The sequence below is a fragment of the Osmerus eperlanus genome, chromosome 26 (assembly GCF_963692335.1).
Source record: "Osmerus eperlanus chromosome 26, fOsmEpe2.1, whole genome shotgun sequence".
Taxonomy (NCBI): Eukaryota; Metazoa; Chordata; class Actinopteri; order Osmeriformes; family Osmeridae; genus Osmerus; species Osmerus eperlanus.
In genome coordinates this window covers 5,534,500-5,547,545 of record NC_085043.1, presented here as the reverse complement: position 1 = coordinate 5,547,545, position 13,046 = coordinate 5,534,500, and the positions used below count along the sequence as shown (strand labels likewise).

Sequence of the window (13,046 nt, the reverse complement as noted above, 5' to 3'; positions counted from 1 at the left end):
TTTATAAACAGCTTTCAATTACAGGCCAATTTCCCAATACCGAGATAATGTAGGCTACATTAGCCCAAGGTAGGCCTACTCCTATTTTTCTTTGATGATCCATTTCAGAATAAGAGAAATATGTTGGCTTCACAATAAAATAATTTATTGTAGAAGGATTGTTTGATTCTCAAATCCCGAACTAGTAGCTGCAATTATATAACCCTTTCAAGGTAACTGTTTTTAATTCAAACTACAACAATCCGGGAGAGCCTACAATTCCCATATTTCAAATTTGACACTATGGGGGAGGGACTTAGGAAGTCGACGGCTTTTCTCGATAGCGGTATGAAAATCTTTGCAGTCATGGGTACGTGGTTGATGTAAAGTTTTTAGCTACTTTAGTTTATAACCTTATTCAAAAGGTAGATTTGGAAACCGACTCAAGTTTTTTTTATTTATTAATAAAGATAATGCCTCCAAGGAAGCTGGATTTCGCCATGAACAGAGCAGGCGATGCGAGGAGTGGGTCTGTTATGAACTTCAGAACAACCGTGAGTTCTGGTTCTTTGCGCCGCAATTCTGCAGTCTTGCCGTCGGTGCTGACTTTTGCTGTCATCGTGGCGTCCGGAGGCCTCCTTCTCATGATAGAGAAAGGAATGCTGAATAGTATGGAGACACCCCCACCTCGGGGGTACGGAAAAAGGTCAGACTACCTCAGACAAGCTCGACATCAGGACGTTGCAGCGGACACTGAATTCCAGGTAGAGCGATGACATCAAAAACGGTACCCCATCTATAGATCAGATGCATAGGAATATTTTCAGTAGTAGCCTACGTTAGTTTAACCATTTATACATTTGAGTCCTTTCGCCTATTCCAATGATATGTGAGAGTGGCCTGTAAATTGACCTAAAACACCAGCTACTCTTTTTTTAATCATTCAGATCCTACAGGAGATTCGTAACCGCACCATCAAGACGATGTGTGGTCAGAAAAACATGCCTCACAGTTTGTGGTCGCTGAGTCCTTTCCAGAGAAAGGTTTTGCTGCAGCACATTTTAGTCAACGACGAGCATCGCTTCCTCTACTGCTACGTCCCCAAGGTAGCCTGCTCCAACTGGAAGAGGGTTCTCAAAGTTCTGAGTGGAGCCTTGGAGAACGTGAAAGTCAACATCAAGATGGACCATCGCAGTGATCTCCTCTTTCTCTCCTCCCTGAAGCCTGAGGAAATCCGCTACAGGCTCAAGCACTACTTCAAGTTTATGTTCGTGAGGGAGCCAATGGAACGCTTGCTCTCTGCTTACAAGAACAAGTTCGGAGAGATCGAGGCCTATCAGAAAAAGTATGGAGCAGAGATCATCCGGCGGTACCGCAAGGGCCACGCCAAGGACACGTCCGTGACAGGAGATGATGTGACGTTTACCGAGTTTGTACGTTACCTGCTAGATGAGGATGTCGAACGTATGAATGAGCACTGGATGCCCATCTATAACCTGTGCCAGCCGTGTGCCGTTTCCTATGACTTCATCGGCTCCTACGAGCAGTTGGAGAGTGACGCGGAGTTTGTGCTAAAGCGGATCGGAGCACCTCCGCACGTCCACTTTCCAGAACGGCAAACATGGTACAAGCCTGTCACCACGGAGACGTTGCACTATTACCTGTGCAGCCTACCACAAAAGCTCCTTCGGGAACTCCTTCCAAAGTATATTTTAGACTTCTCCCTATTTACCTACCCTCTCCCCAACACAACCACTGAATATTGCAGACATTAACTGTGCTGAAAGATGCCGTTTTTTTGTTTGACATTTTTATTCTTTTATACAGTATGGTACTAAACCTGTGCGTTTTTATTCTTAAAGAATATTGACATCTGGACGCTTTTGTCATGATTATTTCTGACCGCAGAGCAAAGTAGGGCTCTACAGTAGGCTAATCTTACTGTAACATTGACACTACAAAAACCTTACGAAGAGGCAATATTCCAGTCAAATGGCATAGTTTCTGTCCATAATCCATTCATAGCATGGAAATGAGTGCACAAAGGAAATATCAAATTAATCTAATGAGGCTATGCACTCTACCGCAGATCCAAAACATTGACCCGGCTGTCAACAGTCATTTCCTTTCCGTCTTTAATAGAATGGTGCAAAGGCAATACATAGGTCTGTATGTTGCAAGGAAGAGAATGTAACAAAAATGCAATTTTGTAGAAATACTTTATTTCTATTAATAACTTAATTTAAGTAACACCAAACATACAATATGTTATGAACATACAGTACCATACAGAATGTAACATTTTAATTAAAAAAAATACAACAAAACAATTGACTAGGTCTGATAAACATTTAAAAAGTTATTTTGGAGAGAAAAATACGAAACATTATACCAATTATAATTGTTATCTGCAAATATAAGACTTAAAAGAACATCATGATTTCATCTGATAGAGAAAGACATCATGTCCAGTTCCACATTCAGTGTCTAAGATACACCAGGGCTACTTCCCCTGTTCCTTGAAACCCACTGTCTTACATTTGACAAAAAAATCCTTATTTGGTTAATTAGCTGAATCAGGGGTAGTAAAAGTTGGGGTTGGAGTGAAATCATACTGGGAGGTAGCTTTCTCAGAACAAGATTGGACATTCCACATGTAAACAAAAACAGCCATGTTAATATCTAATGCCCTGAATCACGACCAGTGGAATTGGAGGCAGACTGTGAAAAAGGGAACACATAGTGCAATACATACGTGTCTGAATAGGTCTTTAAGCTCATCAAACCTCTGCATCTGACGCACCTGTATTTCATCAAGGGAGGCATGTCCAAGCCTATAGCAACCGTGTCGTATGAGTCAACTTTCCACAGGCTTTTCTTCTCGCTTTCCAGCTCCTTTCCCTTCCTTTGCTTAGTTTTTCTACTCCTTAAAGCTCACACTTCTGTGGAAATAAATATTATATGTCAGGTTAAAAGTGTCAAATACAGCGGACTGTGAAAACATAATTAATAGGGGTGGGGGAAAAAATCGATTCACATTTGAATTCAGTCTTCTAGCGATTCAGATCATTTCCCTTTAAAAAAAAAATATATCTATATATATCTATATATATACGTTTTTTTCCTGTTTTTAATTCAAACTACAACATTCCGGGAGAACGTTGTACGTTTAATTTTTGTACGACAAAAACACAACTGCCTATCACAGTCAAATGGAAACAAATAACACTAAACAGCAAACTGGAATCAAATGTAAGCATGTATTGAATAAAAATGTGATTAAATCTTTTTTATTTTTTTGTAATTAATTTTTAATCGAATCGTGACCCCAGGAAATCGATTCGAAATCGTGAGGTACCTAAAGATTCCCACCCCTAATAATTAATATTACAGGTAATCTGTGAGGACAAAACAAGTGAAACGAGAATGTGTAATTGTGTGTGACCTACTTCTCTGGAGACCTGTCTGAGCGCTCTGGCGTTCGGAGGATAGACCTTTCCGGAGAAGTGGGCCGGGTGCCGAGAGAGGTGCTGAGCGGGGAGGAGTTCTGCAGGGAGGAGAGAGACAGCCCCTGCCTGCGCAGCTCCTGCACGGCCCGCTCGCTGAGGACGGAACAGACAAGCGGCCCGTTAAGACAACAAGACGGCTCAACTCGGCCGGTGTCAAGGATGTTTCGAGGTTTTTTTCCCCCCGGTTATCAGGCGGGCCGTGAACCGTGGCGACAGCTTACCGCTCGAAGCGCTCTGTGGTCAGTTGCCTCTTCAACACGTCCATTTCTGTCTGCAGTTGAGAGACTTTCCCTCTGAGCTGAGAAACCTCTGTGGCATTTCCTACACTGCACAGACACACACACACAAGCGTCAAAAAGACATTGCAATGATAAGAGGGATGTAATGGCCTAATGTGTTGGGCCCGAGTGCTCTCTGTGCTCGTACAGTTTGCCGTCTGCCAGGGCCAGTCTGTCCCGGAGAATCTTCAGCTCAGATTCCCTCTCGCTGGCACTCAGGTGGGTCTGGAACTCCTTCTGTCGATTGGAGGACAGGAGCGTCTCCAGGTTACGGACGGTCAGTCGCTCGTTTGCCAGCTGATTCTTCAGTATGTCCGTCTCCGATCGCACGTCCTCCAGCTCGCCAGTGACCTGAGATAACATGACGCACAACCATCAAGCATCACAGTCAGACTAATATATATTAGTTCATACAGAACTTGTTTAATGCTTTAGGGGTTGGGTCATTACCACAAAAAGTGTCACTAGGCTACAAAATATGCTTTTCAAATATACAGTATATATACACGGTATATATTTTAGTTTTTAATTTGGTCAAAAAAGCGTGTGTTTAAGACTGAGCGTGACAGAGAGAAGACAGGGTCACCCTCTCCATCTCCATGCTCCTGGAGTTGAGCTGGCGCGTGGTGAGCTCCCTGCTGGAGTCCAGCTTGACGCACAGCTCCCTGACGGAGGCCAGGTCGGACAGCACGGCGGCCCGCTCCTCGCGCGCCGCCCGCAGCTCCTCCTCCAGCCGGGACATCTCCCGGCCCAGGGATGACACCTGGGACTCGTACGCCTGCAGAGCGCTCATGTGCTGCGGGGGAGTGAGGGTGGGGGGAGTGAGGGGGGAGGTGGAGGGAGTGAGGTGGGGGGAGTGAGGGGGTGAGGCTCACATCCATCATTCAGCCCTTCTAACTACCTTTTAACGGTCAACATCAAAGTTTTCAACAGTTTGACATTTGTAACTTCAGGGGAAATTCAGCTCTCGGCCCACCTCTTGGATCTCTCTCTCCTGGTGGCTGACTTTCTCCCGGAGGTGCCGGCGCTCGGTGTCCGAGGACAGCAGCTCCAGATGGATGGAGTTGTTGAGGCCCTGGACCTGCTCCAGCTTTTTCCCCCGCTCCTCGACCTCATAGTGGGCCGCTCGGAACTGCTCCAGCATGTCCCGGTTCTCCTGCTCCTGAGCGGGGACACGGGACAAGTTAGGAACCCGGAGAACCTACGTGTAACCTCCAGGCAATTGTACAGAGTCGTATATTACCTTCAAAGCCATCAAGCTTTCTATCCGGGCCACCTCTGATATGTAGGAGTGAACCCTCATCTTTAGCTCATCTTTCTCGTGCAGGACCTCCTCCATCTCCCCATGGACGGCCTGCAGGAGAGAGAGAGGGTGAGACGGTTCTAGAAGGGAGTCAGGTGGCTGAACGGTTAGGGAATCGGGCTAGTAATCAGAAGGTTGCCAGTTCGATTCCCGGCTGTGCCAAATGACCTTGTGTCCTTGGGCAAGGCACTTCACCCTACTTGCCTCAGGGGAATGTCCCTGCACTTACTGTAAGTCGCTCTGGATAAGAGCGTCTGCTAAATGACTAAATGTAAATGTATTTCCATGTCAACGCCAACCAACAGAGACCGTTTCATTCTGGCAAGAGAAATCAAACAACTGATCGATTCGATTTGGTTCCCAATGAACCCGCTTTCTACGCAACACGATACAATATGGAGAAGAAAAAAAACAAACACGTTGAACACGGTCAGATTTTCAGTTTTCAAAAAAGCGTGTACGTACAATGAAAGTATTTCTGTACTGTATGCCTGGTATGACCTCTAGATCTCTCTAGACCGTTGGAAGACTGTACCTGGTTCTCCCTGGTCATGGTGGCCAGGTCGTCCTGGAGCCTCCGGTTCTCTCTCAGGGTGACCTCTCGGTCTCGGCCGGTCACCGCCAGCTCTTCATGGGCGGCGTTCAGCTGTCGTCTCAGACTGCCTATCTCTCTTTCGCGGCTGCTTAGCGCCCCCTTCAGCTGACTACGCGAACAACACACATCATAACACGGCAGGAAGTTGCCACATGTTGAGATGGCTGTTTGGCCTAACAATTTTTTTTTTTTAACTATTCTCACCCAAGATAAAAAAAAACTCGACTTACTCCAGAGAGCTCTCCATGTCTGTAACAGTCCTTCTCACATCTTCAAGGGTTTTGTCCTACAAGGGAACAGGAAGTGTTTCTTTATCGTATAATGAGGAACTTGAGGTCCCATTGCCCAAGGTGGCGGCCGCCCTACCTTCCTGGACAGCTCCTCCTGCAGCACCACCATCTTCTCCGTCTTCTGGTCCACCGCCTCTTGCAGCGCGTCCTTCTCCCTGTCCAGAGCCGACACCGTCTTCTGCAGCGTGCGGGCCTCGCCGTGCTGCGTGGAGCCCCTCAGGTCCATCTCCCCTGGGACACATCCGGAACGTTCCGGGGTCAAGATGAAGACCAGCAGCACGTCTGACAGCTAGGTTGCCCCTCAGGCGCCCTATCACCTTCCTCCCCTGCCTCCTCCTCCCCTCCCTCCTCCTCCTCCTCACCTATTTTCTCTTCCAGTTTCTCAATCTGGTGGTGAGCGGCTTGGAGCTCGTTGGTCTTGACGAGCAGCCGGTGCTGCGCGTCGAACAACGACTGCTCCATCTGCTCCTGGAGCAACCTGCCGACGAGACCAGAAAGGGACTACTGTTTTTTAAAACCGTCTCAAACCGCCTCACACCCCCCCCCCCCCCCCCCCCCCCGTGTTTTGTTTCGCGCAGGCTCGTGCGGACGGCACACCGACCGCAGTGCGTTGGACTCGGCTCGCTGCTGGGCGTTTTCCTCGGCGGCCTGGGCCAGGGCAGAGCACCGGGCCGTCAGTTCGTCCTCCGCGGCCAGGCGGCCCTCCTTCAGCAGCGTCACCTGAGACTGCAGGTCCGACCGCTCCCTCTGCAGCTGGGGCCCAAACTCCATTTCAATACACACGCAACGAGTCATATCTGACGAGCCTTTATTCACGCGAGGGATATTTCCTTTTGTATGTTCGCCACCTTACTAATATGAAATGTCAACATAAAAATATATATATATATGATAGAAACATAAGGACATTGACAGTGTGGACCTACAGTCTTCATGGCATTCTCCAGATTTGGAATCCTTTTCTGCTCCTCGACCTCTCCGATTGCGAGAGCAGCAGTTTGCGCGTCCTGGAAAATGCAGATAGAACCTTCTAGAAAAAGCGTCGGCGTGGGCCTGACGCACAGGTCTCATGTCATGATACACCAGAGAAGTGACAGTGAGAGGCGCGTGGGACCTTGAGCTGTTCCCCGAACGCATCCCGTTCAGAGGTCACCCGTTGTCGTTCGACGTCGGCCTGCTCCTCCAACCTCGTGACCTCAGCCGACAGCTGTCCTTCAAGCTGGCGAGCCCGAATCAGATCCTCACTGACCTGTAAAGAGACACGCTGAGTGTGGTTTCTTTGCCGTCGCGACCGCGTGGCTGTTTTAACGAAATAAAAAAGCCGGATTTTTCCCGCCTCACCTGTTTGCACTGTGCACTGAGCTGGTCTCGTTCCACAGTGAGGGTCTTCACGTTGATCCTGATATCCTCCATGTGTCTCTCGAAGCCCAGTAGGATGGCCCGCAGCTCATCCCTCTCCTTCGCTGTCCGAGACAACTCAGACTCCAGACTGCCGCCCTAAATGCACCGAAGAAATGTATTACCCGGGGCGCCCCGGACTAGCATGCGCACCACCTCACGGTAGCCTGGGTTTGAATCCGGCCCAGGCTCCTCACCGCATGCCACCCCACTCCCCCCCCATCACAAAACAATAAAGGCAGAAATGCCAAAAGCTATCTTTACAAATCATTGTTATCATTATTATTCTACACCTAGCCCAAGCATAACACTGATTTAAATACAACAATGTATGATGTAGCAGGACTCAGTATTATGGACTATTTATGTGAGACGTGGCGGTGCGAGTTCTCACTTTGCTGTTCCAGCCTCGCCTGACCCTGGGGCTGGCGTCTCTACCGGGGCTGGGGGTGGTCCCTGGTCCCAGGCTCCCGAGGTAGCGCTCCGCCGCCTGCTTGTAGTGGTCCCTCTCCTCCTCCAGGCTCCTCACGAACACGTCGAGGCGCGACGGCGAGCGCTCCCTGCCGCACACGCCGTGCTTGGTCCGCATCCTCTCCAGCTCCAGCACCAGCTCTTTCTCTGAGGGCCAAGAAGCTGCCGTCAGGAGGGCGTGAAAACCTGCCCTCGCCGTCGTCATGGCGACGAGAGGCTCGGCCGCCTGGGTCCATCAGGATGCCCTGATTTCTTAAGTAAAATGAGTCCTTAAAGAATCCTTTTGTGTCATCATTTCCCCCCTCTTTTCTCAGGGGGAAAGGGAGACGCCCTCTGCTTCTCACCAGCTGCTAGCGCGGCGTCGAGTTTCTCCTGGAGCCTCGTGGTCTCCTCCTTCAGGAAGTGGATCAGTCCCTCCATCTTGGCGTTTTGATCCCTGAGCTCAGTCATCTGGTCCCTCAGACGACCTTTCTCAAAGTCGCCCTCGGAGTGGTTCTGAGGTGCACGTTCAGAGGCAGAAGGCGTACCGTAAGGTTAAATGCTCCAAATCACTGGTTCAACGTCAGCTACGTTATGGCATATTCAGAATAAAGGAAGAATACAGTTTAAATCTACCTGCATGTAATTTGCCCATTGTTATTTAGAAAATAGGGTTGATAGGTAGAACTTTTCCAATAATATGGATAACAGGTGTTTTTTAATCTCATGTTTCTGGGTAAATAATGGGCAAAATAATATACTGCTAATGTTTTCAGGGATGGAAATGAATCAACTTAAAAGGAGAAACTTTGGGGATTCTTTGGAACATTAACGTGGCGCACGCTAAACTCTATAAGACACTCAAGTAAAGACTAAAGTATTTAGAAAAAAGTATTTACACGTTAAAGAGTCATTGTTAGGTATCGTATTCCTCCCAGCAACTTGTGCCAGCAACTTGTGCAGCCTTACCCTTCTCATTCTGACGTTTGCTTCCTCCAAATCCATTATCATTTCATGTTGCCTTTGGATCTCTTTCTGACAAGATAAAACAAGGAAAACCATAAGACTCTTTAAAAAAAAAATGGCTTACACTGATTTAGAACTTCTCTCCCTGCCTCCCTTGCCTCACCTCGCCCCCCCCCACACACACACACACACATATACCTTGGTCTCTTGCAGTTCCTGGTCAGCGGTCGCCAGGACCATCTCCTTGTCCCTCTCCAGCTGCTTGGCCAGCTGGTCGATGTCCGTGAGCTCCTGACACAGCTCCTGGTTCTTGGCGCTGAGGTCGGCCACCTCGCCGGAGGCGTCCTGCCTCCTCTGCTGCAGCGCCTGCACCTTCTGCTCCAGCGTCCTGTTGGTCTCCTGCAGGTACTCGATCTGGGGAGGAGCGAACACCCCAGAGTGCTTCCTTGAAAAGCAGGTCTAAAACTGAGGTCGACCAATGAAAAGGACGACGTGAAAGGGCTGTTATCGCTTGTGGGGGGGGGGGGGGGGCTACCTGGAGGTTTAGGTGGGCTATTAGTTTCTCGTTGCTGATGGTCTGAGCCTCTAGCGAGATGACGTTGTGAGGGCGCCCTCCGTCCAGCGCGCGAGTCAACCGCTCAATCTCCCGATCCCTCTCTTCAACCTGTCGAGAGCCGCGTCCCAAGTCAGATCCACCGTTGAGGGAGAATAATCCAATTCATTTGTTATGATTGGGAGTTTCCCCCTTGTCTTCCTCCTTGAGGGTTCAGGGTGGTTGAGGGGCAGTTCTATGGGCGTATGTGAAGCCCTCTCTGTGGCATTGCTTGTAAAAAGAGCTACACAAATGCAATTGAATTTGATGATTTGTTTCCTCATAAATCGGTCTGCTTACTTGTGAGTTTAGGTGCTTGATGCCTCCCTGAGCTCTTTCAAGGTCTAGTTTCAGTTTGACGATGTCCTGCTGCAGTTCTGTGATCCTGGTGAGAACGCTTATCATGAACCCGAAATCCACTACAAACACTAACTGCCTGTTCAAAAAGGTGGTTGAACCAATTTACACAAGACCTCACCTGTCATCAGCAACCAGCAAGAGATCAGCAATATACGGGTCATCGGGCTGCGGCACAGGCTGAGTGGGTCCTGACGCTGGAGGAACGAGTTCGTCTATTTGCATCCTCTGACGTCGGAAAGGGATGCTGTGCTTTTTCCCACCTGTTATATCACCGTAAGCATGATAAATTGAGCAACGTGTGGATATAATATAGATCAGATTAGATGCACTGAGCTATGCTCCTACCTGGGGTTTGCACCACGGCTTGCATGTTTTTCTCCTGCAGCTGTTGGATGCGCTGTTTCATGACTTTGCTCTCCTTCTCCATGGCCCGCACTTTGTGCACATACTGGTTATTTAGGAACTTCAGATCAGACGTCTCATGATCCAGCTTCCTGATAAACGCTTTCAGTTCTGAAAACATAAATAAAACTGTTATCGAGGCCTTGGGCAGGTTTGTAATACTGTCAAATTCTGATATCTTGGTAATGCTTTTATTCTTGTGTAATACCTCGGCTAACCAAGTCCTTTTCTTCTCTGAGTTTGAGTAAGCCACTGTGTAGCTCATTGTTTTCTCTGACAATTCGAGCATTCTCCGTCTTGTATGGCTCCAGAAGGGCATCAAGATTGCGGCTCTCTTTCTCTGTTTTTCCTGCATTCATCTTAGTGTTGCGCAGGCTTTCGGTTGTGTGGACCAAATCACTGTGATAATAATATACGGCAACAACAGAGAAGCTTGGGTGAAAATGGCAAACGTTATACCCAGTTGAAACAAACCGTTAGCAAGCACTAACTTTGTTAAGATAACGCAAACTAGCTTGTTAACGTTACTAGTACTTTACCTGAACAGTTTTTCAACCAGTGGCAAGGTCTCGATCCCCAAAGGCTGTCTGTATCCTAACTGGTCCAACCGTTTCCTAAGGTTTAAAAACTTCCTTTCCGCGTTGGTACTCATGGTGAAATCTTCAATAAACTGGACAGCACCGCAGCCAGTTAGCTAGAGCTAGCTAGATTAGCAATGTCAGATAGTTAGCTCTAGCTACCTGCTAGCAATAAACAAACCAGACAATTAGCTATTGGTCCCGCCACAGCCAGTGTCTGTTGTTCTGGTATAAGTAAATGGTCAGCAATGCTAGTTAGCAATGAGGCAGTTGCAAAGATAGATTATTCCCGATAAATGCTGTCAATCTTCTCGTCTGAACTTCATAGACTCTTGATCCATCCATAGCGTAGCTGTCGACACTAGGGCAACTTTGCCAAGCCCCAATGACGGGACGATAGGGCGGTAAAGCAGTTCAAAAAGAGCGGCGAGGGGCGTAGCACTTCACTCTAGTCTAGTGCGTGTCCATGGAAACTGCTGAGATTCCCCAGAGCCATTGACAAGAGTCATCCAACACGCATCCAACTTAAAGGGGCATACACCGCCACCTAGTGTGCAGGAGTGGGTAGCCAGTTACAGCCTACCTATATTAAATCCTACATTAACTCCTACATTAAAATCCTACATTAAAATCCTACATTAAAATCCTACTTTAAATTAACATATACCTGTTAGGTTTCTTAAGAGTACAGGGTGGTAGAATAAGATCCACTGCTTTACCACCCTATCCACACTGACCAGAGCGGTCCCGCCTCTCTGACCCTTTCAGCCAACCTTTCCCTTACATCATACAGCTTGCCAAACCCCAACACATGCTGTACAGTCCCCTCTACCAAGCACCCCTCACACAACCCGGAATCATTCTTTCCCATCAATGATTTGACCTCTACTCTTTCTAACAACACCTCAACAGCCACACTTTCTCTTGTTCAGGCATTCGTTAGCAACCTGATCTGCTCTTATATTCCCCACCACACCTGTGTAAGCTTGCACCCAGCAAAACTGCACCACCACCCAGAGGCGTTGTTAGACATCAAACTCTACTGGGGCACAGGCCCCTAATTCATATCCCTTTTTTTCTTTCTAGCTTGCTCTGCACAATGCACTACTAGGCTATAGAAACTCCCCTTGCTTAACCAACTACACAACAGTTCAGGGATGCAAGTTTGATTTGGCAGGGACATCAATAGCTAATGCGAGCGCGCACATTTTTTTCGCATTCATTTGAGCGCAAATACTGTTTTTTTTTAGCTTCATGTCCTAATATTGTTTTTTTTTGTTTTAATCCAAATAAGATGATCGGTAGGCCTATCATTTAGAAACTACCTGTTAGTTTTTGTTGCATAACCTGCTTTCTGGAATACCCCTCTGGACTTCTGTGTCCGTGCTGCAGTGGCTATTTGGCAAGCTCAGAAGAGCGCGCTGACATGGAATTCTGCATGCATATAGGTTTGTGTTTTCGGTTAAACACTTTTACAAGCGTTGATCGGGATACTGCGTTAATTTTTTCCGGGATTATCAATCTAAATGGATGCACTGAGTAATAAAGTAAATTGTTAAAACTCAAACTTTTGATTTTACTGGGGCACGGCAGATTTATACTGGGGCACGTGCCCCTGTAAAAATGGTCTAACGACGCCCCTACCACCACCCATTACCTCTCCAAAGCCACCAACACCATCAACTCAACCAACAGGTGTTTTCTATCTGACATGCTTGACTTTAGGACTAAGTTTTCCCCAACCCACAGCTTGAGTGTCTTCCCTTGAATTCTGTTTAATTGTTGTTGCGCCATATTAGCTGCCTGCCGAGTAGGGGCATCCAGGTGTCTCACACCTAACCTCCTGGTCACGTACAATACCTGTGATGAGCTGTCTGTATGTAAGGAAACCACCACCAGAGGGCAGTATTTCACACTGGTTTCGGATACCTTTTACAACAGAAGCTCTTCCACTCACTCATCCTTTAAGCCAGTGGTCTTGATCCCTGGTCCTCAGGGTCCACTGTCCTGTGTGTTTTAGATGTTTCCCTGCTCCAACACACCATGATCAAATTAATGGTAGTTATCAGGCAGGACTATTATTCATTTGAATCAGGTGTGTTGGAGCAGGGAAACATCTAAAACACACAGGACAGTGGGCCCTGAGGACCAAGGTTGAAGACCTCTCCTTTTAGCCATATTCCCTTCTACCATGAGTGTGTTCACACCCTACATTTATATGAAACAGTTGAGACTATTTCTTATCTCATTAATAGCCCACCTGACTCAATAAAGGCTGTCGATTACTATGCTAACCACATCTCAAAAGGAAAAGTCAATTTTTATCTTGATGTCTGTTACTGGTTT

At 47.5% G+C, this 13,046-nt stretch overlaps 2 protein-coding genes across 3 annotated transcripts; one reads left to right on the top strand and one right to left on the bottom strand.

Annotated features, from left to right (window-relative positions):
* Nucleotides 1-316: 316 nt before the first annotated feature.
* chst14 (carbohydrate (N-acetylgalactosamine 4-0) sulfotransferase 14) lies at nt 317-1,857 on the top strand. Its single transcript, XM_062452616.1, has 2 exons — nt 317-743; nt 927-1,857. The coding sequence occupies exons 1-2, from the start codon at nt 453-455 to the stop codon at nt 1,752-1,754; spliced, it is 1,119 nt and encodes a 372-aa protein (XP_062308600.1). The 5' UTR covers nt 317-452; the 3' UTR covers nt 1,755-1,857.
* Nucleotides 1,858-2,193: 336 nt separating this feature from the next.
* cep135 (centrosomal protein 135) lies at nt 2,194-11,259 on the bottom strand. 2 transcript variants are annotated; one of them, XM_062452614.1, is made up of 25 exons: nt 10,662-11,258; nt 10,331-10,521; nt 10,066-10,233; nt 9,839-9,980; nt 9,661-9,745; nt 9,304-9,432; nt 8,967-9,182; nt 8,772-8,837; nt 8,168-8,318; nt 7,747-7,970; nt 7,296-7,451; nt 7,069-7,203; nt 6,881-6,961; nt 6,556-6,707; nt 6,317-6,432; nt 6,031-6,185; nt 5,895-5,950; nt 5,605-5,773; nt 5,010-5,120; nt 4,743-4,928; nt 4,353-4,562; nt 3,915-4,117; nt 3,710-3,814; nt 3,429-3,581; nt 2,194-2,921 (listed from the first exon to the last, which is right to left on the bottom strand). In XM_062452614.1, the coding sequence occupies exons 1-25, from the start codon at nt 10,772-10,774 to the stop codon at nt 2,900-2,902; spliced, it is 3,495 nt and encodes a 1,164-aa protein (XP_062308598.1). In that variant the 5' UTR covers nt 10,775-11,258; the 3' UTR covers nt 2,194-2,899. The 2 variants fall into 2 exon arrangements, with proteins under 2 accessions (XP_062308598.1, XP_062308599.1); XM_062452615.1 differs by lacking the exon at nt 2,194-2,921 and having other exon boundaries at nt 3,425-3,581; nt 10,662-11,259.
* Nucleotides 11,260-13,046: the final 1,787 nt, after the last annotated feature.

What these genes read in the sequence shown, in the direction of transcription:
- cep135 (XM_062452614.1), bottom strand. Translation starts at nt 10,774, where the DNA reads ATGAGTACCAACGCGGAAAGGAAGTTTTTAAACCTTAGGAAACGGTTG. An exon ending in GGCGAGGCTGGAACAGCAAA is followed by an intron (nt 7,452 to 7,746) that starts GTGAGAACTCGC and finishes CGGTGCATTTAG; the next exon opens with GGCGGCAGTCTGGAGTCTGA. An exon ending in AGGAGAGAGAGATCCAAGAG is followed by an intron (nt 4,563 to 4,742) that starts GTGGGCCGAGAG and finishes ACTCCCCCGCAG; the next exon opens with CACATGAGCGCTCTGCAGGC.
- chst14 (XM_062452616.1), top strand. Translation starts at nt 453, where the DNA reads ATGCCTCCAAGGAAGCTGGATTTCGCCATGAACAGAGCAGGCGATGCG. An exon ending in CAGCGGACACTGAATTCCAG is followed by an intron (nt 744 to 926) that starts GTAGAGCGATGA and finishes TTAATCATTCAG; the next exon opens with ATCCTACAGGAGATTCGTAA.